We start from the raw sequence: 25,747 nt of genomic DNA, 5'->3' as shown, positions 1-25,747 counted from the left end.
GTGTGGTTTGTGTGTGAAGAGAGACTTATACATTTATCCATGTTGTTTTAGAAAAAAGAAAACGTACAAAAATTTGCGAGTCCAACATGTTGCACCAGTGATTGACTTTGAGGAGTCTAGGATTTTTTATTCAGAACAGCAGAGACAAATATTTAGGATTTTGTTTTTCCTTTACTTATCCTAATAGTAAGAGGATTGTAAAAGAGAAGTGTTTTCTTAATGACTTTTCCACTTGAAAAACTCAATTAATGATTTTAAATACAGAGGGATTACAAGGAATTGGATAGGGACAGTTTGAATGACCTGAGAATTGGGAACAGGTAAGACCAATCTAAAGGAAAACTTATCAGGTGACAATTCAGACAGCTTTGACAAACAGAGATCTTCATTTTCAAAATTATCGGTGACCAAGAGACCCCTTCAATCTTTGGATTTTACGACTCGAAATTGGAGATCTTTGACACAGGGTACAAGAAAATGGACTCAACATAAGGGATTGTGACAGATAAACGGAATTTAAAAGTCCAGAGGTTCACAGGATTGTGTTTGTGGAATTTCTTCCGAGTGCATTGAAAAAACATTCGCTGTGACTAGATGACCAAATCACGCATGCAGCCCATTTTAGGAGCAGCTTTTTAAGGGCTTGGTCAATTGTGTGAAAGAAGTCATTAACTAGAGGAGATATTTATGTACATTTTTCAGCCACTATCTTGAAGAGGCTTCATCAACAACCCATAAAGAGAGACTGGTATTATTGTCACTTTTGTTACAGGGGTGAGTCTATCGGACAGTTGTCTATTTAGCATAAATGAACATTTACTTTTGAGAAAGGACCCCATTCAAAATTTCAGAGAAATCGTTCACGATTGGAGAGTTTGTGTGTAAGTTTGTGGTATTTTTGAAAACTGTTGGAGTTGTATCCGGCTTCGTGAAAGGCAGTTTATGAATAGACCAGTTGCTGTGATTCTTGCTTTGCATTACTGAATTGGATGAAAAGGTATTTTATCTATCACGCATCTCTTGGGACAGATATAATATTGACTGCACACCAGGCTCTTATAATTTGCATAAAAACGTAAAGTATGTATTGTGTAATGTAACACTGGGTATATACATCTAACTTTGTGTATAACCTTAAAGTGTTTGCTGAAGCGCAAGAGAAAATAATATATCCATAGCTCAGGATGTTTAAAAGACTCGGCCATTGTCAATAGAATCTTGGAGGAATTGATGTTGGAATTTTCTTTAACATGCATACACCAGGAACCCTCAGCTGACATAGTGTTTTATTATCTTGAGTCATCATCAGTGGTCTAAAAGGTCACCCATAAAAGCCACCAGTCCAAAATAGCAGTGAAAAGACAAATAATTTGTCTTTGACCTTAAGTAAGTGATAAAACATAGATACTGAGGGATTGATAACAGATTTGTGTTTTCTTTTGTTGAGTTGGTATGATAGAAGAAGATCAAGTCCAACCATTGTTCAGGGAGAGACTTATCCCTGGTTTTGATATCAAAGAAAATAGTAGTTTAAATCTACACACAGTACAAGTTTTTTAAGCAGCCAGCTTGACCACCTGATGGTTAGATAGAGAAGAAAAGCCTGGCCAGCCCTAGGCAGTTGTGAAAAGGAACAATAAGAATTGTTTTGTGGACAAATAAGTCTTGCTAAGGGAATAATTAGCCTGGCCTGACAAAGTGTGAACTGTCTTCAGGTATCCAGTCTTATTGCATACCTGTCTTTAGATATATATACAGTGAAGTTAGAGGGTGCTGTATGCTTTTCTTGTTTGTTTATAAACTTAACTTGGAGAGATAATAAGGGACTAGTGAAGTTCCGTTGTACAGTATATTTTGTGTCTGGTAAATATATCTAAAAATTTGTCAAGGTGTGTTTATTCTGTGGGGATTATTGCACTGGGTTTTGTTTGTGGAATTTTTGACATCACTGGGTCATGATACCATGGAATTCTCAGTGGATTTGACATGACTTTTTCTGGTGTGACAACAGAGTTTATTGTGATATTTGATGTATATATATATTCATGTATCTGGACCATGGAGTCAGAAGAGTCCTGTGAAGCCCCTGTTTTGCCCACTCAGCTGAGGACTAGAAATCATGGCTGGTGAAATGAAAAAGTTTGTATCTACAGGGACTCTTCAGCCCACAGATCTGGAGAGTCCCACTCTCTCACTACGCAGTGAACCCCCCAATAAATCAGATTTGTATCTAAGTTTTGACAGTGATTCTACCTCTATTTCCTCGTCTACTGATTTCTTGGATAGTATACAGAGGATTTTCGCACTTGACACGCAGAGTTTGAATGATTTGTCCCCATGTTCAGACTCTCCCCGCAGGCTAAACTTTGGAAAGAAGAGAATGGCTCCCCAGCCCCCGGTAAGAAAAAGGCAAACGTCAGAGCCAGGGGATGGGGAAGACGATGAAGTGGCCAGGTGCTTGACCAAATCAAGGTCTGAAGAAAGACTGGACACAATTTTATTGAATAAGAATTTAAAATCTAAGTCTTCAGAGTGTCCGGTTGTTGTCCCCGCCCAGCGGCCAAATTCAGTTGGACCAAGGTTTAGCTCGAAAAAGATCAAACTCAAAGCAGCCTTCCGCATAGCAGCTTTGCATTCTCCAAATTCCAAGAGAAAGCCCTCAACCAAGAAGGTGAAAAATCAGGGTGACCACTCAGATGCCAAGACCAGTCGGACTAAAAAGAGCATTCATGTGGAGCCACCTGACCTAAATTTGTACATGTATGGATTTGGTTACATTCCTGGAGACCTAGTGGGTCAGGATGCAGAATTTGAGGTATGTGGCACAAGTCCAGCTTTCTTTAGATTGAGGTTCAGAAAGCAGTAGAGTGAAAATTTCCCTTATACATGTTTATATATATATAGCTATACACTTCTGTAATACAATTACAATATGTTTTTTTTTTCTTTTTTTCTCCACTCCGTTGTAAAGTGTCTACTTGCAGTGACATATAAAAAGATACACAAAAATTTGGTATTTGTTACACCCTATTTTGTATTAACACTTCTCTTTCAAAAGAATTTGAAACCTATAATTTTTTTTTGAACTTTTTTTTTTTCAAACATATGATACCTATGAGAATCCCTCTCTGTTTATTTAGTATGTTTAATGACAATCTCTGACCTTATAAGTTGCAAATAATGTTTTCAAAAATAAATGTTATTAGTGTTTATGTTTTGAATAAGTCAGAATTGGACACTTGGCACCAGTGATCTATCTTTTCAGTTGATATGTACAATAAGTGTACAAGGTCTTGAATATTTTAAAATTCCAAATCCTCACAACCCAGGGACCCCACCTATCTTGATGTATGGGAGTACACTAAAGATGGAAAGGGGCCAAACACTTAAAATAATGATAGCTCACACAGAGTTCTAATAGTTTAATAGGTTCCCCTCATGACATAGAAGATATTCATCACTGTTATTATAGAAATATATTAATTGGGATTGTGTCAAAAATTCAGGGAGAATTCAAAAGAGAGAGAGAGAGAGAGAGAGAGAATGAAATGGAGAGAGAGAAGGAAGTAAGGAGAGAGAGAAGGTAATGAAGGAGAGATAGGGGAGGGAGGGAGGAGAGATCTTAGCTACAAAAAAAGGAATAAACATTTAAAACTTTAAAAAAAAATCTATGCATGAAAAATAGTCTTTTGAAGATGTCTTGAATCATATTCAGCTACAGTGAAACCTCATATCTCAAAACTCGATGGGACCAACAAAAAAATTTCAAGATATCCGAGCATTGGAGATATTTAGGGTAAAATACTTATAAAAGAAAAAGTGGTTAGGACTTCCAAATCACTTCGACATAGCTATGGAATTCGAGAAAAGGTGATTCTAAACAGAACATCTAACTGTAATACTCTTTAATGAAAATGAAATTGTGTAAAACAAAACACCAATTAGAAGTTTTATTCAGCAATACCTATAATCAAGCAAAGGTAATGCAGAATCAACCAGCAGTTGCTTGAAATATGAAATGTATTCATTGTCAGAATTATGATGAGCTTGAATTAACAGAGATACAAGGTTGTATGAAAATTTTGGATATTTAGGTTAATTCTATTTACAGTTTAAGTTTTTTCTTTAAACAACTAATTACTTTTCTTGATGCTTTAACGTGTATATTAGAAAAAACTGGGAACTGTAAATGGGTAATTCTAGTCAGAATTAAGTTTCAGTCATAACTGAAGTACTTCAACACTATCAAACCATATTATGGATATTGGAAAAAAAAATAGGTGAATAAGAATTATTTAAAGTGCCCAATTATGTATAGGTTTGGTGGTTATTTTCCTTTGAACTGAATTACATCTCATCATAATTTAAGTACTTTGATAAAACATTAGAATGAAATAGAGACAGTGTGCTCGATGTCAATTATTATAAACAGGCAGTGATCAACTTCAAACAGACGTTTTTGTTCTTATCAATAGTTTTATTATTCCTCCTTAATACCAAGGCAATTAGTCTGACAATACTGTGTAGGGTATAGACTTTAATTTTTATGTTAAAAGTTTAAAACTCCCTTAAAAACACTCTAATTGCACTCAAAAAATACCAGACCCATTGAGATGATTTTGAAGTAGGTCTTTATGGTATAAGCTTAGACAATATGAAAGTTGCCAAATGAGTGAGAATATAAATCATTTACTGAATTATTTTTTTCGTTCATGGAAAGTAAAGAGATTGGCCAAGGAGGAGTGTTGCCCCTATTGTTGTTTATAGTTTAGCACTACCAATTATAAGATAGCATCTAATTTTATCACCATCATTAGAGACTGTTAATGCAGGAGGAAGCTCATGTTACACCATAGAAATCTACCCAGTAATCCAATCGATCAAAAAGACATAATCCTATACAAACTCTGATCATTTTTCTAATGACCACCTTCTGTGTGTTAACCATCATAGTCTGGAACAGCTTCTTCTAACTTTTCAAAACTTTTGATTTAGTTTCATAATTTGCTACCTTTTAATTTTCTTTCATTCTATTTTCATGAGGTACATAATCTTGGTATTTGCAGTTAAATCTCTAGATTGTGATTGTTATAATATATTTATTTAGAAATTAGGTTTGTATCAAACATATCTCAAATGTGAAGCATACAAAATGTCTTAGTATTAAAAACGAAGTCTTAAGAAAGAAGGACTTTTTATTTGGAGGATTTGATGAAGACATTAATGTGGTATTATTAAAGAATTTTGAAGCATTGGTACACATAAATCTCCATGTTTTATAATTATAGTCTCCAGAATTAAGGCATCTGATTTGGTGTACGTAGTACGTAGCTTGAACCTCGGGGTTCATTTTGCTCCAAGTATATCTTTAACTGGCATTACTGCAGATCAGTTTGTCCATCAATAAATTTAGAACTGGAAAGTCCATGAACTGGAATGAAATTTTGAAGTCCATAAACTGGCCAAGAGTGAACTTGGTAGGATTTCTTTGGCGTGTTGTAACCTTCATGGCACACAACCTTATTATCATGCATATAATATAAAGTAGTAATAAGATCTGAATAAGTTCATTTGGAAGAAAAATATTCAGAAAAATGAAAATATACCAATAAAGAGCAGATTTTGGTACATACGAATTTAGGACACTTGCTACAAACAAAAAAAAAAAAGTACATACCCAGGTACCATGAATATCAAAGATTTGGGACCTGTAACATGAGCTACTACAATGTACAGTTGAACTTTGTTATCTCAAATACCAGGGAAATGTCTAAATGAATTAGTAGTCCCAACCACTTTTCCAGACTCTGCTGGGGCCATGAAACTTAGATGAGCTCACTGTTGATCTCAGTGTTACTTTCATAAAGGAATATTACAGTGGAAAAGTGAGACTGAGATCAAATTGAGCTCATCTAAGTTTTATGGCCTCCAGAGCTGATGTTCTTAAAAATCATCTCAAATACTAAGATATCTCAAAGTTTAATTTCAGTCCCATTGAGTTTGAGATAGCGAGGTTTGACTGTAGTTGACATATTGCTCTTGCTTGATCAACTGTAGATTTCCTTGAGAGATTTTGTTTATTAGGATCTGAAGTACAATCTGATTGGATGTTCATATGCATAGAACTTAGACTAAGAGTTTGCTCATACTTAGCATTTGGTTGAAGTACTGGGTCAAATAAAAATGCATAAATATACTGCATCATAATTTAAGAAAATATACAAAAAAGAAAACATTCATGCATTCAATAGCCTTTGAAAGTTAAATTCATGTTACTTCCATTATTAAATTGTTCTCAAGTTGAAATAATAATCATTTGTTATTCATATGAATATAAAGAGCAATACTGAGCAATTTGTTTTTTTTTTTTTAATAAATTGCTTTGATATGACATTGAAAAATGATTTGAAAATTGGAACAGGTATTATTATAGGGATTTGAATATATCAATTTTTTAGGTGTATGAAAAATGTCATTTTTTTATTTAATGTGTATCTCTCTAGTGCCGAAGGAATGAAGATGAATATATCACGATAAATTTAATCAGTTTCAAGTGTTTTATATGGCACAGACTTATATCAAAACAAAAAATGATAAATTGTCAAGATCGGAACATTAATTTTAATGTTTTATCAATATGTTATTTAAATTATGCAGAAAGGCCTCACAATAAGTGTATGTAAATGGTTATAATGTTATTTTTTAACAATAAACGATAAAATAGGAGATAAAATAAAAACAGTAGATGCAGTGTTTTATTTTATCTCCTAGATTATGTTTTTACATTATCATAGAATGCCTGATAAAGAGCTTTTCTTATATAAAGCTTATTAAAAAAATAAGATCGAATTTGACTTGCAACGTATAGGGAGTGCATGCACACTTTGTTATTTCCGTTTCCTGGTATTGATTTGAAATTGACATTTATCATGATTTTGTTTTGACTTTCTGACCTCACAACATAATTAATGTATTCACAAGTAAAACTCACCATGAAACCACAATTAATCAATTGTGTATTTCGAAATGATTCAGAATGGGATGAAAATTAATGAGAATGCTGTAATTTCATACAGATGGTATAGTTTTTTTTTTTTCCAAGTGAAAACTAAATGTCTGATTGAAAATATGGATCTAGGCTTAGGTGTTTAATAGTTTATATTTGTTAAAATGTCTGAAAATTATTGATAAAGGCTGTGTCACGTACCTAAAGACTGTTTAACCTATAAATGAAATCCAGACAATTTTGCCAAGTTGTGTATCACAAATAAAAAGGACAATGCTCTGCATATTAAATAAGCTCATACAGGACCATTAAAAACATAATTTTTCAAAATTCCCTTCAGTAAATTTTACGTCAAAGAACATGTGACTTTGCCCCCTGCATGGATGAACGTGTTTGCTAATGATAGTGGGTGCAGAATGGATGTATAGGAAGATTTACAAAGAGCAATACACATTAAGTCAATATTGACTTTCTAAGGAGACTTCATTGAGAAATCTTGTCGTCAAGACCTGTTTAAAAACTTTTGTCACATAATAATCGGAACTTTAACAGACGAGAATGCAGGTTGATTTCACATTACCTGTATTTCATATAGTGATCTAGAAGGAGAGTTAGTTCCCTTTGAACATATTATATTCTCTCTCTCTGACTTTTGAGTACATATTCAGTATCCTTGATGTTTGATGTGTATTGGAATCTGCTTGAATGTGTCACCTTTTGGTTGATTTTGTGAGATGAATGCGTAAACTCCTAGTACGATTTATTTACAAAGCGACATCCTTCACAGCTCTTCTTTGAAGTGGTCATTTCTTTTTTTGTTTTGTCTCCATGAAAAATGAGGGGAAACTTCTTGAAATCTGTCTCCATATTCAAGAGCTTTCAGATCCCTAACTCCTACACAATCGCCCATATCAAAAAATAATACATAAAAGTATATTTTTAATATATTTTTAATACAATCATTTTCGTATTGTTTAAAATTAATACAGAAAAAATATATTATTTTTGTATCACCAACAAATAGGTAGATTATTTTTGTATTAAAATCTGACTTTGATTTTTTACAGGGTATTATTTTTGTATTTTTTGGGACTTAGATTATTTTCGGTATATCATTTTTGTATTTTTGTGGACTTAGTTTTTTTCAAGTGTATTTTTTCTGTATTAAAATTGAACTTAGTAATTTTACAGAAAATTACATACAGTTAATCTGTATTATTTTTGTATTAAAATTGAACTTAGTAATTTGACAGAAAATTACATACAGTTAGTCTGTATTATTTTTGTATTAAATTTGGACTTAATAATTTTTCAAAAAATACTATACAGTCAGTATGTATTTTTTTTATATTTATTTTGGACTTAGTGTTCTCTTTAACTGAAATTTGTATTTATTTGAACTTAGGAAAATTTACAGAATGTCCTTGCAATAAGTCTGTTGGAATTAATATTTTTTTTCTCAGATTTTATTAATTAAGACCACTGCTATAAAGGTTGCTTTTATACTATTTACATTTAATTGCTATTTAGAACAGAAAATTTCAGTAGTTTAAATTTGTTAACTAAACAATTTCATTTTTAAAACATGTCTTTACTAGGTGTGAAATTGTCATTTTGAAAGAGATAGATACGTCTAAGGGAACACCTGTGCTGTACATGATAGTTGTAAACACGCGGTAAATTTTGAAGTTTCAGAGTTTCAGACTTTCTTTTTGTGTTGAAAATTTTACAGCGTGTTTACAACCGAGTGTTTACAACTATCGCCAACAGCACAGGTGGCCACCTGCAGGCTAACAATAGAGGAGTACATGTTATACTACTCAAAGAAATAACATGATTTACCCGTGAAAACACATCCCAACCAAAAAAAAAAAAAAACAAAAACAACCAACATGGAGAGTTCCACTAATTACAGTACCTACGATGTTTTCTTGACTAGACAACTCAAATTAGTATACATTATATTTAATTCAGTACGTATTACAATTACATGAAATAGAACTATTTAATTATCCGCTTTTAAAAAAAATTAAATAAGAAATTATAATGAAAGAATATCATGAAATAATATAGAAAATGTTGTGAAATTGGTGTAAAGGATAGTTGTTAAACATTATTTCAATCTCTGGTACCGTATGTATGAGTTAAGTTGTCCGTCAAAAAGGCTATATATTATGTATCTACCGCTCGTTTTGATCATTATATTTGAACTTTATGGTCTACTTCACAGGTCAACTTGAATATAAAAATGGCTGCTCTCAGCGGAAATGATGACCGGAAATAACGATGTTTCGTAATCGGTAAATTCCGTAAGGAATAAAAAAATGATTCTGATGATTAAATTGAACATCGTTTTTTTCTAACATAATTTTAGGTTTGTTCAATTGATTCAAGATATTTAAAACCATGTAAATATGTTTTCTCTAACTGTTCCGATCTCAACATCGGTAATTTTCGTATATATGACACAATATGATTGGTCAGATTTTAAAACTCTTCCGTACTGTTCTCTGATTGGTCAACAATATTTCACCCACGCCATTTTGAAAATTCTTCCCGGGACGTGTTGAGAAAGCTGCAGGTGATTTTGAATAAACTCTCATTTGCTCGCGAGTAAAATGGATCGAAAAACAGAAGTTCAGCATAATCATGGTACACAGGATCATATATATGAACCAAGGAAAGCAAATACATAAGGAGACTGACGTTTTTTAGGCATCATATCCGGACTTTTCTGGTGTAAACAACGACAGTTGCGGTAAGATTATGTATATTTTAGCACATTAAAGTTTCAGTTTTTTAAATAATAACTTAGTACAAAGATAGAGGAACAAAGAATGCCTTTTTTACCCATTTTGTAGTATTGTAGAAAGATAAAATAGTACGGTTATTGGCCATGTGGGGAACAAGGGTTTTTGTGATAAATTCTGATTGGGGAGGGAGGGGTGGAAGATGGGGGTAATTTTCAAGCCTTTGGCTTCCTAGTTCTAATTCATTCCAATTTTTTTAAGTTTACCAGAGACGAATTATTTATTTTCCCTTCAAAAACAATTCTGTAATTTGTATAAACTCAAATTTTTTTTAGGGGGGGGGGGGGGTTAGGTTGGGTTCGGGGGGAGGGGGCAGTTTATTTAAATAACATTGGGGCACACATTTTGTTTAATCTTTCAACATTTTCAAGGACAGATTGTTTATTACAAATATATTTTTTAAAATATTTTATAAATCAGCCCCCCCCCCTTTTTCTTCTCCAGATTGTCAAATCAAATGGTTGTCCCCTAAGAAACCCCAGATTAAAGAAAAGTAATTTCAATGGTACAATTGTATGGAATTTGGTGAACTCCGCTGGATCTTTTGGAATTTCAATTTATAATTATTGTTAATTTCAGTCAGCAGAACATTGAAGAAAAGCTGATTAGTCATGGAGGAAGAAGATCCCTCTCAAGAAAGCATTGCAGGTGTGTGAGCTAAACAAAATCTATATAGAATTATTTTGGATGTGAAAATGTGTGTTTTGTTGAGGTAATGGTTCATTAAATTTTATTATTATATCATTCTGTTCTATATTTCACAGTGATGAAGTCAGATGAGATGACAGGTTGTGTGATTTGAAGATGGACTTCTGCAACAAAGTAAACACTCCTCTACCTTTTCCATACAAAAGAAACAGCAAAGCAGAGAGATTGAAACAGTTGGTAAAAGTACAAAGAAAACAGGATTAGTTAAACTTGTGAAAAATATTAGGACTATTGAAGAGTAGATTATATGTAAAAAGAAAGATCAAGACTAGAATTGGTAGCTGAATCAGTAGCCTTGCCACATTAATTACTTTTTAATTAGCTATTTGTACATTTAAGGTAATCTGACTGAGTTACTAAAATTGTTATTTAACAAATATTTCAAATAAATAAAAGATTTTTGAATAACAATCAATAGATGCTATTAAGAACCTCAATCTCCAACCCCTTTTCTTCAAATAACAATTTTTGCCCATGATCATTTTTGTAGTTTTTAAAACTCTGTTTTGTATTATTTTAAGCATTTAAATGTATTTTTTGTCTATCATTCTTGTACTTTTTTGATATTTTTGAAATACAATCCTTCATGCTGATAAAAATACAAAAACAATACATATTAATACAAAATTAATACATTCTATATTTTTTTCATACTTTTTTGTGTACTGTATTATTTTCATATTTTATATCTTTTTTGTACTTTTAATTGTTCCAGATGAAAAAATACAAAAATAATATATGTGATACAAAATTAATATATTTCTATATTTTTTTTGTATTTTAATTCTTAAAGGTGAAAAAATACAAAAATAATATATGCTAATACAAAATTAATACATTCTGTATTTTTTCTATACTTTTCTATGGACTGTATTATTTTTATACTTTGGAGAGGAAAATAGAGAAATAATACAAAAGTACAAAAACAATACGTTTTTACAGGTCATGTGTATTATTTCTGTATTATTTCGAAAAAATAAAGTATATTAAAAATATATTTTTCTGTGTTTGGCTTTTAAAAAGTCTATTATTTTTGACCTAAATTGGAACCAAGATTTAGAGGGTTCCAAATTTGGTCATTAAAAATATACTTTTTTTGTATTATTTTAGTATTATTTTCTTGTATTATTTTTGTATTCATTTTCGATATGGGCGTGCATGTAATTAATTTTATTCTGAATTACAGTCATGAATTGAGTTCAAATTAATTAGCTCTCCTCCATAAATGTTTTAAATAAAGTTTGATTATAAAACTTCATTATGAAAATCTTGCAAAAAAAAGTTTATTATCATGAGCAGCGTGCAGCATTAAAATTTCGTATTTTCATCATTTCATACTAACAAAAGAGTCGAGCCCTAGTAATTATTAATAAAAAAGTTATATTTCTAAAATGTTGGCTAAGATCAGAACTGAATGAAAATAATATCTATCCTTGATAGACTATAAGGTGAATTTGAGTGAACACAATGTAGATTATCATGGCCATAATCAATCCGTCTTGTTGTGTACCTGCTTTTATCACCTATATCTACCCAGCTGAGAGGTCACGTACAAAATGTCTTAAATTATGTGCTGATTTAGTCGGATGTGTTACTAATGACTAATTTCCGAACCCTCTCTTCCAAAGGTTTGCAAAACGTAAGACCGCTTTTTCCGTTTTAATTTCTTAATTAAACTGAACACCTGATAATGAGATCTGGAAGTCTCGGGGTCGTAACCCCTTTTCGATTGTTTGTTAAAGTGCAAGGTTTGTTTAAAAGGGATTGCCCTAAAATGTTTATGTTGTGACAGGGTATGAAGAGAAATTGCTGCGTTGGACTCCTGTGTTTGGGCATCAGTGTAAATTTTTAGGGCAAAGGTAAGCGTTATGAAGTCTCATGCATTTTGATGTTTGTCTTTGATCTGCAGATTATGTTGAAGGTTGACATAAAATTGTAGATTATGAGGATGAAGGTTTTGTTTTTTGATTGATATGTTTTTAGGATTGAGGTGTCTACCCGTTAATCTGTCAAAGTCCCACTCGTCAAAGTGTGGGTGTTCTGGTGTTTAATCCTCTTTAGGTGGTGGATCAAAATTTTTTTATAAACAGGAATGTGATAAACTCTACTTAGGCACTTTTTCCAAAAATTTCTATTTCTACAGGAGAGCACATGCTTTCAGGATTACAAAATATGTAGCATCTTCTCTCAGAAATAAGAACTGAATTTCCAGTTACAATAACTGTATACAAAGAAATTTGGGATGAGTTTGTCTGTACTTGGTGAACTAACAAGTACCCTAGCCTACTTTGCTTAATTCTGAGTGACAAAGAGAAAATTCTAATTGTAGAGAATCAATTAACTTGTCGGCTTATACTTTGTTGCTTGTCCATCAGGATAATTTAGATGGTGTATTCATTCTTCTGTTTTGACTTGTAAAAAGACAAATCCTTTGGGTGGTTTTGTTTGTCAACATCTGAGCTTGTAGCAAACACTGAAGCAATGTTCTCCCTTAAAGCTTTTCTGTGTAATCAGTTCATATCGTACTTTAGCACTTGCATACCTTTGAAAAGAGTATGTTTCATTATACTAGCATTCACCATGATTAAGTCAATTATTTTTATGTGATATGCTATAGATATAGGTAGTCATTGATAATCTCTGAATTATGAGAGGCTGGTGGCGACATGGTATGTGTCAATGTGGTTTTTTAAATCTCTCTGAAAATTATTCCGCAATTAAAGTGCATGCATGGGCTGTAGGATACTCTTGTTAAACCATAGGTTTATACCATAACCAGTACACTTGAGAGATAGGATAATTAAGGTATGTTTTATGACTGAATAAAGCTGTAAGAAAACCTCCTCCTTGCTGCATGCCAGATTTTATTATTCATTGACAAGGAAATTATTTTCCCAAATATCCCATAAAGAAATTGTTATTTAACTTTTAATGATTTTAATGTAAGGAATTTAACCTAAAGTTATTGGACTAAGGTAAACTTGACCTATTTTGTAAAGGTCATTGGGTCAGTTTAAATCATTATTTCAGGACAAGAGAGGTACCTCAATGATTTATTGAGCACAAAAAGGCCTTCCCCAAAGCTTAGTCCATAATTTGTCTTAACCCCTGGTATATGTAATTATATACATGTAAGGGTCATTTGTTTCCGTGCCTTGTTACATACCGTTACAGGGTTAGACCACATTGAAGTTAATGGTGTAATGTGGTGGTCAACTGTTAAAATTGACCAACTGACCTGAGGCAGCTTGTGTGTTATGTAGAGTTCAATTTGACTTAGGTAACAGTTTCACAAGTTAAAAAATGAAAAAAGAAGAGACTGTGTAATCTTTGCATTTAAAAGTCTAACAGATTACACTGTGATTTGTTCAGGCAATTTGATGGGGAGATTTAATGTTGAATAGCTTTTGAAAATGTACCTTTTTTTATTTTAAAAATTCCTTTCAACAATTACTGTAATTAGAGGAAAGGTTTGAAAATTCTATATTGGGCCATTAGGAAATCAAATAGCAGCAGAGGGGAAATTAAAAATCTCCTGCCATTAGACAAAGTTATTGGAGCATTATGACTTGTATAGTGTTCCAAAGGTGATTCATGACTATGAGGACATGGTTATAGATAGGTACGATGTCTGGCACCACACACCATCATGTAGATCAGTCATCTAGCAAGAAGTAGGACAGTTACAGTACATCACTATTTTTACATAGCTGTAAACTGTAAGATTTTTCATCTTTAGAGATTGTTTTGATCAGCATGAAACTAGGTACAAGATACTAGATAATGTGAAATGAAACTACATGCAAATTAACCAATTCATCCCAAATGTTGAGTATTGAATGTTGAGTATTGTCTTTCTCAACCACTTTATGAGCTATTATCCTATGCAACACACTATGAAAAGGTCCAATCAGCCAGTACAGGATCTAAGTTAAACCTTTTGTAGCCAAATGCACTGTAGAAGCTAGGGTGAAGCTTGGTGTTCATTTCGTCAGGAAAAGTGCAACATGAAAGACGCTTTCACTTCAAGAAGAAAGCAAACTTGTCAGACATTTGTGAGGTCAGACAAACAATGTCAGACTGTGTTTGTGTGTGGAGTTTGACGGTGTTACATAGTTTGTTCACAGTCTATGTCATGTTGGCTAGCTAAAGATGAAGGGAAAAGGCCAAAGACCCTTGAATTCTGAAGAATACCCAAGATTCACCAGGGTGTGTCTTGACTTCTCAGAGGTCAGTTTAGTACAGATAAAGAGAAAAGACTGGTGTCTTTACATTGAGAATGAAGTAAAGAACAACATTGTACAGGAGAAAAGCTTTTTTTCAGTAAGGAAAGGAAAGGGGTTGAGAGACAGGGGAATTCAGCCTTTTTACTTTGAGGTTAGAGAGGCTTACCAAAATGAAGCTTAAATATGTTATTTAAATACTTTCTGTGGAAGGTCAATTAAAATTAAATTTGGGGAAGATTCTGCATTTCATCATGAAAAACATTGACCTAAAATATGTATTGACACATTTCAATTGTGGAAAAATTTCAGAATGTAAGAAATGGGGGGAAAAAATTTAGAAAATGTTTACCAGATTTGTAGGTCTAGATCTGTAAAGGAAAACAGAATTTTTATCATTTTACCGCTAATGAGTATGAAATAATTGTCACCTTGCCTGTATTTAGTTGTTCTAGGATGTGTATTATCGCTGGAAATGCCATTGTAGTTGATAAATACTAATGTTAGAAAAAAGAACCCACAAAATTCATCATGTCTGAAAACTTTTTCACACTGATGAATGATTATGAGATTGTCTTGTAAATTTTTTTTTTTGTGTCAGGGTCCGTTGGATCATAAGAGGAGTTCTTGTCTTATATTCTTCCAAATTACTGGACAGAACAGTGTACATAAATGTCATGTTTAATCTGTTTTTTCAGTGTCTCAAATTAAAAAGCTACAATCTTGGTTAAGTAAAATTGTTATTTGGTGGGGGGTGGGGGGGGGGATAGTCAAAAGAAGTCATCTGATTGTTCAATTTCTGGCAAAAATATGTTTATACTGGACATCTACATCAATGCTAGAAGGTTAAAAAAAAGAAACCAAATTCAACAGACTTTTACCACTTTGGGATGTAAATTTTAAAGTAAAATATGCTTTCCCAGATAGCATACAGTTATCGAAGTTCTTGGGTTTCTGTACTCTCTAATCCTTTAAGATGGAGAGTGGTTGAAAAATTTTTCTTTTTCAGTTGAACAATTATAATTATTTATGGTTATTAATTATGATAAATGATAATACATTGTTCAGTGGTCATATTTCATTGTTGTTGACCAGTCCTTGGGCCATCTAACAGCTTACTTGGACATGGTTACATTAGAAGGGGATGGGATGTTGACTAAGGGCAACATGTAAAAATTCATCATAGTCTGTGTCACCACACACCCTCAGGTGATAAAACTCACCTGGGCTCCATAGGTAAATTAAGGTGGTGCACTCTCTGTACTGCATGGATTTTATATCAGAATCATCAGTCTCCTTAATTTGTTGTGTATTTTCAGCTCCTTTTTGGAATTTCTAACATTCTTGGACTAGTTAATTGGATTGGACATGTGTGTGTTTATTCTCTGAAACTATTACATAATGATGCAAATGTCATAATTTGCCTAAAAAATCAGTAGTGAAGGAAGGAAGTAGACTTTTGTCTCTTGGCTGTTTTAGATATAAATCTTTTATTTATGCAATATTCCAGCTGATATTCAGATTAGGTGTGAATTCAGACCTGCAGTCAGTAGGTACATAATGAGGACTATGTGTTTTAGTTCATGCTGGATTTTAACCAATTCCAAGTGTCACTGGTTGACAATGTTTGATATGTATTTTATGTTACATGGAAAGGATGTGAACCTTTAGTGTATATAACCAATATGGTGGATATATTTAACTATCCAGAAGATGTGCAGCTATTATCTGTAAGTATTTTTTGGAAGTCTTATGTGAGCAGAGAGGGGCTAAGTCAAATATAGTTATCAAGTTATATAAGCATGGCTGCGTATCTTTGAATTTGTTAGGATTGTGACACACTGATTGCAGAATTAATTGGAAAAAACTGTAATTATCAGGAAACAAAATGCATATAGCTACAAGACCATGCAAGAACGATCTCCCACTGCCCCCCCCCCCCTCCCTTTTCCACCACAACCAGTACCAGTAGCTACCAACAACAAGATACGCAATTTAACCATACCTATGATTGTGCGATGGAAAGTTGGTTATTTTGGCAGTGTTTGGGCCACTAATTTACTTATGTTGGATCTTAAGGTCACATACAAAAAGTTTTATATGTATATATTATATATGTGAGTCATTTAAAACCCTTTGGGTCATTTGTACAACACTTTGATTCATAAGGAAGACTTCTTACAAATTCAATACACAAATGTTTATCAAAGGCTTTAAGTTTGAATGGTAGTGAATTAGGAACAGATTTTATGATATGGATAACTTCTGCATTTGTGGTGAATGGATATAATTCAAATGTTTTCAAATCAGATTTAATTTGGCTTTTCTATGACCATTTAGAAGTAATTGAAATCTTATTCACTCATTTCCATTGAAAAAAAGCAGGTTAGCAGCCCTAGAATCTAGGGTATTATGTACAAGATGAATCTTTTTGAATGTTCATATGATTGTCTCCCAGAAATGTTGTAATCTAACTCTGCTGATCAACCAAAGGGGTCAAAAGCAATCCATTTTAAGCTCAGTTTAGTAGATAATGAATTATATAAATATATTTTACCTTTCTGGGTGTGCTTGTTTTGCACTTGTGAATATGTAATATTGCAGGACATAACGACTTTAAACAGTGTGAAGAAATGATATTAAGATATCCGGCACCTGGTATCTGATATTTCTACAATTAATTCTCCTATATACCTATTTGGTAAATACCTAGGCAAACACACAATTGGCCTAGAATACCACATTGTCAAAGAAAATCGAAGGTCAAAGCAATTGAAAAGTTTTTCCGAGGCTTAGCACACACAACTAGGAGATACTTCTCTGTGGCATATTTCAGGTTATTATTTAAATAGTAAAAAAGATAATGACTCGACAGGGTGAGAAAAATTCTCCACGAAGAAATTGCTGTTCATTTTAAGCTTGTCAGTGCAAGCATTGATTAACTAAAACCAAGAGCTTGCATGAAGCAGAGTTTAATATCTGTTTCATGAATAATGAATTAGGGGTATCTTTCTTGTGTAATTCCACAGCAACATGTAAACAATATATGCTGGAGATCATATGTGATTGGTTTTAATTTCAGCATGGTCAGTTTCTCAGATAGGGTGTTTAGTATTATGCCTCTTGCTTTCATTGTGTGTAAAAAAGAAAATCATTCGATCTCCACGGGATTTAAAGCCCAGGGATTTTGCCTATATTTTACCTACCAAATATTTATACATATGAATACATGTATTGGAGTCGTACACTTTGGCAAAAGGAATTGATTTTCAAGTGTATGTATCAAGTAAACGAAATTGATTTTATAACCAGGGCTGGGGTTTAAATTTTTATAGACACAGCATAATAATGAGGATAATTTTACATGGTGCCATCTTCTGATCTTGGCTGACAGGTCAGAATAGAGAAATTTAGAGAGAGAGGTCAATTGTTACTTTTAGTTAATAATAATGTATCACCACCTGTGTTGCTACATTGGAATTTTGGTTTCACTGTTTGCGGAGGCCACTGGAGGCCGATGATTGTGAGTGAGGAGATGGGGGTATGTGGGTAGATGGAAACATTTTGGAACATGGAGGATTGCGATATATGTACGTTAATGAACTCAATTTCAATGAAATACACATTGGAAGGATTTAAGATTAATCTATGATACAGAAGAAATGGGACATGTTATTCAGAAACAGCAAGTTCCTGTTATTGAGAGTGAACAAAAATCTGTTCCTGAGGAGGTGAGAGAATAATAGATATAATGTCATTGCCACATGTTCATAGAAAATGTTAATTACAAGACAAATTATTAATTATATCTCTTAAATTTAAAAAAAAAAAGATTTATAATGGTAGGGTCAAGCTAGAAAAAACTTTGTTTTTTTTTTTGTTTTTTGTTTTTTGGCAGAAGCAGTTTACAGTGATCATTTAATGATGTTTTTTGGGGGGGAGGTTTAGAGGAAAAAACACATTAGATTTAACGGATGCTTTTCACTTGTTGGCACATCCTCAAATTTTCCTTCTGCTGTCTGGTCAATACACTATAGAGACTGTCATCTGTCATATTTAATTTCAACAGATCCACTTGTTCAGATAAAAGGTGGATCAAAGAACAATTAATCAACAAAAAAAATATTTTTCCCTTTACCTAGGGTTTACCTGGCCAGGTAAAGTGATCAAAGTTAGGTAATGTTAATGTCATCAGTACTGAGACTCCCCTGGGGAGCTGATGCAAACAATGGCTGACAGGGTTAATGTATAATGAATGATCAGAAACACACAGCCTGTCATAGGTATGGCTTACACTACTACAATACAATGGTTAGGGAGGTGTTTGCTTGTCCATAATCTGTTTTATCTTGTAATATGTATCATTGTTTGTGTTTCGATTGATTCAGCATCCCCTGGGGTAAGGGCCTGGCAAGCCATCAATAATAGTAAAGGGCTTTGTATGACAGTTGACTCAAGATTTCAGGGGAGCTTCTTGCTTAACTTTTACTTATTTTACAAGTATATCCATTCTGAAATAGTTCAGCACTAATTGGAAATATTCTGTGTATGCTCTAGCTGCGCTAATTTCAGCATTTCTTGATTTTATAGTAATAATACGTTAATGCTTTATGTATATTGGTAAGTTTTTCAAACTCTTCATTTCTTCTTCATCTCTGTTGATCTGAGCAGTTTTTGACATATGTCCAAAGAATTACCAAGTAAATTTTTTTAAATGTGCTAAATGCAGAGAAAAAATTATCTGTTTTTTGGAGATCGATCCTTCATTTAAAATCCCTTTTCTCAAATGTTTTCATCTCTTGTTTGATTTTTAATACCTGCTAGATGTGCAGTCGCATTCTTGACCTGACCCCCTCACAATACAACATGCCGGAGTTACCCGGTGCATTGTCGAGTACCCACAAACATCCCTCTGTGATACAAAAAGACAGGGTGTAAGATGGTAGATAGCAGCCCGCATTAAGATACTTTTTTGTTCAGAGGTGTCTAGGGTCTGGTTGAGCTTGCTCTTGAGATTTTAATCAGAGGGTATCGAATTCATTTGTTAATTGCTGCTCAAACCCTGTTGAGTGTTGCTATGCTAGATGGATGAATTTTGAATGTCTCGCTATAACCTTTCTTGAAAATTCTAGGGATGTTTTATCTTTTGTGGAATAGTTGGATGTTTGCAGACTGTTGTTTAAATTTCTTTTAAACATTGAAGAAATGTAATTTTGATGACAAATTTTTATTGCATTTTAATATTGGTGGTCATAAATTTCCTTTGTATTGTGTGAGAGGACACAAATTCACAATACTTTCACATCCATAAAATTCAGAAAATAAAAAGCTTAATTTAACAAAGTGTGTATTGAAAAATAAAAAATTGTTACATTTCAAATGTTTATTACCTCTGCACATTAAAAGCTTGCAGGTGTGATCAAAGAATATGGAATACCTTTACAAAGTTGCAATTTTATCAAAGGTTTATATCAAAATGTGGTGAAATGAAACTAGATCGTAGATTTATGACATTTCATAATGTATGTGTGTGGCAAGAGCAAATTTGGACCATCTCCCACTTGGTCAATGAGATGGCAGAAATTAATCAGGGGGGCTGTGACAAGGGTTTGTTCTGAGCCGTTACTTGTTTTGTGATGGTATCTCGGAGGTTTGATGTCTTGATAGAAGTTTTGATCAAATCAATTTAAACTAGGACCTCCATTGTATCAAAAGTCATGACCTTCACCTAATATCTGCAAAAATTCAATCACCCATAGTGTTCAGATTGGATCAAGTATAATTTACAATGGGGATAATTTTTATTAAGGTTAAAGATTGATAAACAAGAGCACAAAGTTGCTTTTCTATAAGTCTCTTCATTTTGGCCATACAAAGTTTCATTTCATACTTGGGACTTCTTAAGGACAAGCACCATATAGTTTCAGCTGCTCTTGGCAAGATTGAATTCAAATATACTGATGGAACATATACCTACAGATAAGGCTTAAAAAATAGAAATGTACAGAAGTCCTTTGTACTGCACTAATTACAAATTTCCATTTCCAGATTATCAAGTCTATGTCCGATATTCAGACACAGCTGTGGGCATTTATTGAGGAGAATTAAACCCTTATCAATGTCTCAATATACTCTAATTACAAACAAAAAGTCCCGTAATCTTTGTTTACATGGAGATAAAACTTTACACGACCTGTCCCAAGCTGTTAATCCCAGATCAAAAGTTGACATGACTGAAGCGTAGGTATGCTGCAGCAGCGCTTCTTTTACGCTCCCTCTCAACAGCAAGTATCTGAAGCATGGGCAAGGAAATTATGCAGGTTTTCATCAAAGTAAATTTGCTCAAGGTTTAGCATGTATATTTAGTGTTGACTTGGTGAAGAGTCTTGTATCATGTTCTCTTTTATGATCTTTGTCTTGGTTTCTGAATGGGGTGTAGAGTTCTTACCAGTAGAAATATGCCCAATGTGTGTAGTACGTATACTGAATTTTTAAACATAGTGCTTATATGTAATTTTCTTTTGATTTCTCTTGCACCTGTTGAGTAAATAAAAGGTCCTATTTTAAGATCATTAAAAGTTAATGAATACTTGAATGGAAAACTTCCAACAATTTTTTCATAGACCCTGAGTTTGTGTAAATTGCTCTTTTTCACAACTTTAAGTGCCGCAGACTGTATGTAACGTTATAGCTTTGGAAAAAAGTAAAATATGTATAATGATATGTTTCAAGTTAAAATACAAAAATAGAATAACAATCTTCAAGTGTGATCTTGTCATTGATTTATGTTCAAATTGTAACAAGTTTGTTGAACATTCAAGTTGTAAAATGTTTGATGACATTCTGCTTAAATTTTAGTGGCCCCTCAAGTGTGTTTACCAAACAAGGGGGAAAGCTAGAAGGAATTATTGGGTGGTATAATACCCGAGCCTTGACGTTGTGACTTAGTTAAAGGAAGCTAGAGGGCTTAATGACAAACAAAATTAACCCCCATAATCAAGCCATAAATTAAATAAGTACAGTAATATACTATACCCCACACCACTGCACATGTTAGGGTCTATTCCTTAGTACTAATTTTGTTTGTGTTTTGGTCCACAGAGGGATAAGTCTCAATTTTTCTTTGCAATGTTCTTTGATATACACATGGCCGTTGAGTGGCACTTGCATTGGAATTCAGTGCATGAGGAGGAAGATTTTGAGGTAATTTTTTTTTCTTGCTGAAGTTTGAAAAGTAAATTGTCTAATGAATTTTCAAATGCCATCATCTGAAATGTATCTACCAATGAAGACATTGCAATTAAAGAATTTTAGAAGGAAGTATTATTAATTAAATAATTAGGCTTAATTTTGTCTGAGTTGTTTTAAATTAATCATTTAATTAATAATGTGAAGATGAAGTTTATAATATCAGATTTGTAGCCTCCTGTGTATCACTGATAAAATTCTTATTCTATTTTGGGCTGAATTTGAATGCAGTTGTATTGTTTAATTTCTATGCAAATTAATACGCTGCAACATGTGCTTCATTAAATGTGTAATGGATTACTACTACATAGAAAATAGCAATTCTGACATTGATTCATATAGGTGTGTTTCAAATCTAGAAAAGGTTAAATATTTAATCACTGCCTATATATTACAATTCATAGATGGAATTTTTTAGATTGTTTAGTGTATCGGGGTGATTTAATGTATTAGATTAATGGATTGGATTAGGGATTTGTACAGTTGAATCTGAGGACAAACGCTTGGGAGAACATAGATTTAATGTGGTAAAAGTCATGTTGTTAATTGAAATGGAACAATACCGCCTGAGATTCCCTGAAGCAAGAATGTATAGTAAATAAAATCTGTTGCTAATTTAATCCCTTCATTTATTTGACTCTCGACTTGTCAAGTAGCAAAAAGTTTTTTGTTTAACTTACGGGGTCGGTACTCTTGTAAAAATGGAATTAATTAACAATAAAAATCTTAATATGGTTATCTCTCCCTTATTTACTTGCCACAAAATTAAATGGCTGAACTTTTGGTGGTTTTTTTAAATGAACGGGAATTAAAGGAGATGTATAAAATGTAAAGTAGCAATTAACGTAAAACTTTCAGCCAAATTGATCCTATAATATTTAAAATAAGCACATAAAACAACTGAGTCATGGAATTTCATGTGAATTAAAAACTTATTTTCCCACATGAATATTATATAGTTCACTTTATCTAACGAAATTTCATCCATGGCTATGTATATATGACAAACTTACAAACCGCAGGAATTTGACACAGATACATAGCATGACAGTTGCAACAATTGCGGCGCTATTGGACCAATCCTATAGATACCACAGCGACCATCATTTCTATACCTGCCTGATATACTTGACCTACTTCAGATCAGAATACTTGTCAAATATCAGGTGTACTTAAGTCTACCTGCTCAGTATAGACTCTGTAAAGTTTGTAAATCTTTACCAAGATATTCCTGCCAATAGGTCACGATTTTGAATCCCATTGAAATTTTTTTTGTTGAACTTTATGAATGAAGTCATGTGATTCTTGTGGGGTACTAACTTTAAAGAAATTTTGAAATAAGAGGGATTGATACTTAGACGTTTTTATCTCATTGTCTTGATGCATTCACACCTTTATTTTCCATTTAAAGAAATTTTGAAATAAGGGGCGATAATATTCAGATATTTTTTTTTTATCTCGTTGTCAAGATATTCATTCATGCTTTTATTATACATGTACTTTAATGACCCGGCTGAGTACAAAATTTGGACACAATTATTTAATGTTCAAGTAACTTCAATGTCTCTGACTGACTTAGATATTGAGTAATGGAAACAAGCTTTTTAAAATGAGTTAAAGAGGTATGATTGATATAAGAAGTTCAAGATATTGAGGGTATATTGTGATCAATGAAAAGTTCAATACAAATCCAATTATTGAAGAGACGTGGGAGGTTTTAAGTTTTCTATGCACTTTCTAACCAAAATTCAATTTCCAGGCCTATGTTTGACACAGTAGTTTAATTCACCTTGGAAGAATTATGTCATCTAAGTTTTAATTCAAAAATTTAGTTATAAAGTTGTATTAAATATCTCGATTAAACCATTCAGCACAGTGTATTTTGTCCCAAACAAAACTTGACACTCCTTGAGAAACATAGCTCTTTCCTTCCCAAAGATGGTTCATTGAATAAATCTCTGTGGAATACATTATTATGTGAAAGTGGCAAACTCAAATATAAGGTAGAGGATCATATTTATACCTGTGAAAATTAACCCAATTATGTACATTAAATATACATTTTCATCTGAAATTTCATTCCATGGAACGGAAATATGAGTATTGTTTATTTAGCTATTTGAGGACATTGTATTTTGCTACTGTATGTGTTATTTATGTTGATTTATTTGTTTGTAGGTTCAGAGAATCCCAGATTATGAGAAATACCTGAGTGACCTATTAGAAGACACGGATCCTCAACATCCTGACTATGAGGATCTCAGCAAGGCGGCCAACAGGGCCAAAACAGTAAGTGTCTTGGGGGAGGGGATTACAGGGCTAAAACAGTAAGTGTCTAAAGGGGGTAGATTACAGGGCCGAAACATTGCCTTATTAGGACAAAACAGGGCTATACATCTGTTGGTCCCTGAGGTTGTTAACAAGGCCAAAAGGTTGGTGGTTAAGGAGACACTGACTACAGGGCCTAAACAATGCTGTATTTGGAATGAGACATAGCTATAAAGCAGAAAGTCTCTGAGGTCCTTAACAGGACCAAATCAGTAAGTGTGTAAAAGGGCAGATTACAGGGCCAAAGCATTGCCTTGATCAATGGAAAAACAAAACAGGTACCAGGATCATGGAGCAGTCTTTAGACTTAGTTGGCAAAATTTTAGTCATTCATAAAATGAATATTTATTGTACATATAGGCACTTGAGAATTGAAAAATTAACAGCATGAAGGGGAAATAACATTTCATAGTTTGTGTGTGTGGTTTTTTTATTGAAACTGTAAGACAATGTACAAATTCTGACATACGTCTCTGAGGTTTTTAACAGGGACATCATATTTTGAATACTTAGTTGTATTTTTAAATGTCCAGAGTGTTGTTCAAAGGTAGAAATCTATCCAACATTTTTGCTGTCATTACCCTCAGTGCAATCATTTACATAATTATCATTAAAGATTTAATAACTGCAATCTAAGGTCTACTTTCTTATAATAAAGACTACAGGAGACTGTAATGTTCTATTGTTTATCCACTTCCTGTTACGTCACAGTCACTGGTGGCGGCAATCCATTTGTTTAATGTCCTTATTATTTAACTCTGATTGTTAAAATAAAACATGTTCACCAAATATGTAAAGTCTGTGGTTCATCAGCAACATCAACTATGACATTTATATCAGAACATATTAAATTTATTGTCTTGTCTTATTCTCCACTCTCGGTAGGTAAAAAATCCTCATTGCTCTGTAATGCCATGAAAGACGATGATGTCCAACTGTGATAAACACATGTAGACCCATAAGATGCATATCGCAGAATATATTAAATCTTGTTTACAGAAGAAATCACAAGTTGTTGTTGTCAGCAGATAGTGGAGACAACACATTATTTTTTTGTGTCAATTATAGATTTTAAATATTTCAGTCAATGACACGTTTTAAGTTGTCCTTGTTATACGACGCAGATGAATTATGCCCTGTTACGGACTGGTTTATTTTAGGTTTAATAGGTTCACTTCTGAATTTGAGAACAATATGTCTGTTTTTTAATGTCTAATATTTGTTTACACAGTTCACTTTTTAAAGCAAGATATATACATATGGTATGCAAATTCAATGCGAATGAAAATTTGCTTAATTTGAACTGTTTTTATTTTGTTAATTTTTTTTTTACACAAATTATTAATACTACTAGTATACATCATATATCTCAACTCGCTTTCAATGTACAATGCTCGTAGCTTGCTCCAATATTTTGTTTTATT

At 32.9% G+C, this 25,747-nt stretch overlaps 1 protein-coding gene across 5 annotated transcripts in view; it reads left to right on the top strand.

Moving 5' to 3' along the window:
* The window catches only part of LOC133185598 (uncharacterized), a 109,655-nt gene that overhangs the window by 53,001 nt on the left and 30,907 nt on the right, over positions 1-25,747 (top strand). For 2 of the 5 annotated variants that reach the window (XM_061320904.1, XM_061320907.1), the window contains exon 8: positions 24,174-24,284. In XM_061320904.1, coding sequence (XP_061176888.1) covers positions 24,174-24,284 — 111 coding nt within the window. Of the gene's footprint in view, positions 1-1,925; positions 2,816-12,106; positions 12,164-16,307; positions 16,478-24,173; positions 24,285-25,747 lie in introns of those variants that run through there. The other 3 variants (XM_061320905.1, XM_061320909.1, XM_061320908.1) reach the window with 3 other exon arrangements.

The sequence above is a fragment of the Saccostrea echinata genome, unplaced genomic scaffold, assembly GCF_033153115.1.
Source record: "Saccostrea echinata isolate AGI-Se365-2 ecotype Australia unplaced genomic scaffold, CSIRO_AGI_Sech_v1 ptg000012l, whole genome shotgun sequence".
In the NCBI taxonomy this organism is placed as follows: Eukaryota; Metazoa; Mollusca; class Bivalvia; order Ostreida; family Ostreidae; genus Saccostrea; species Saccostrea echinata.
This window is presented reverse-complemented; position numbering and strand designations above follow the sequence as displayed.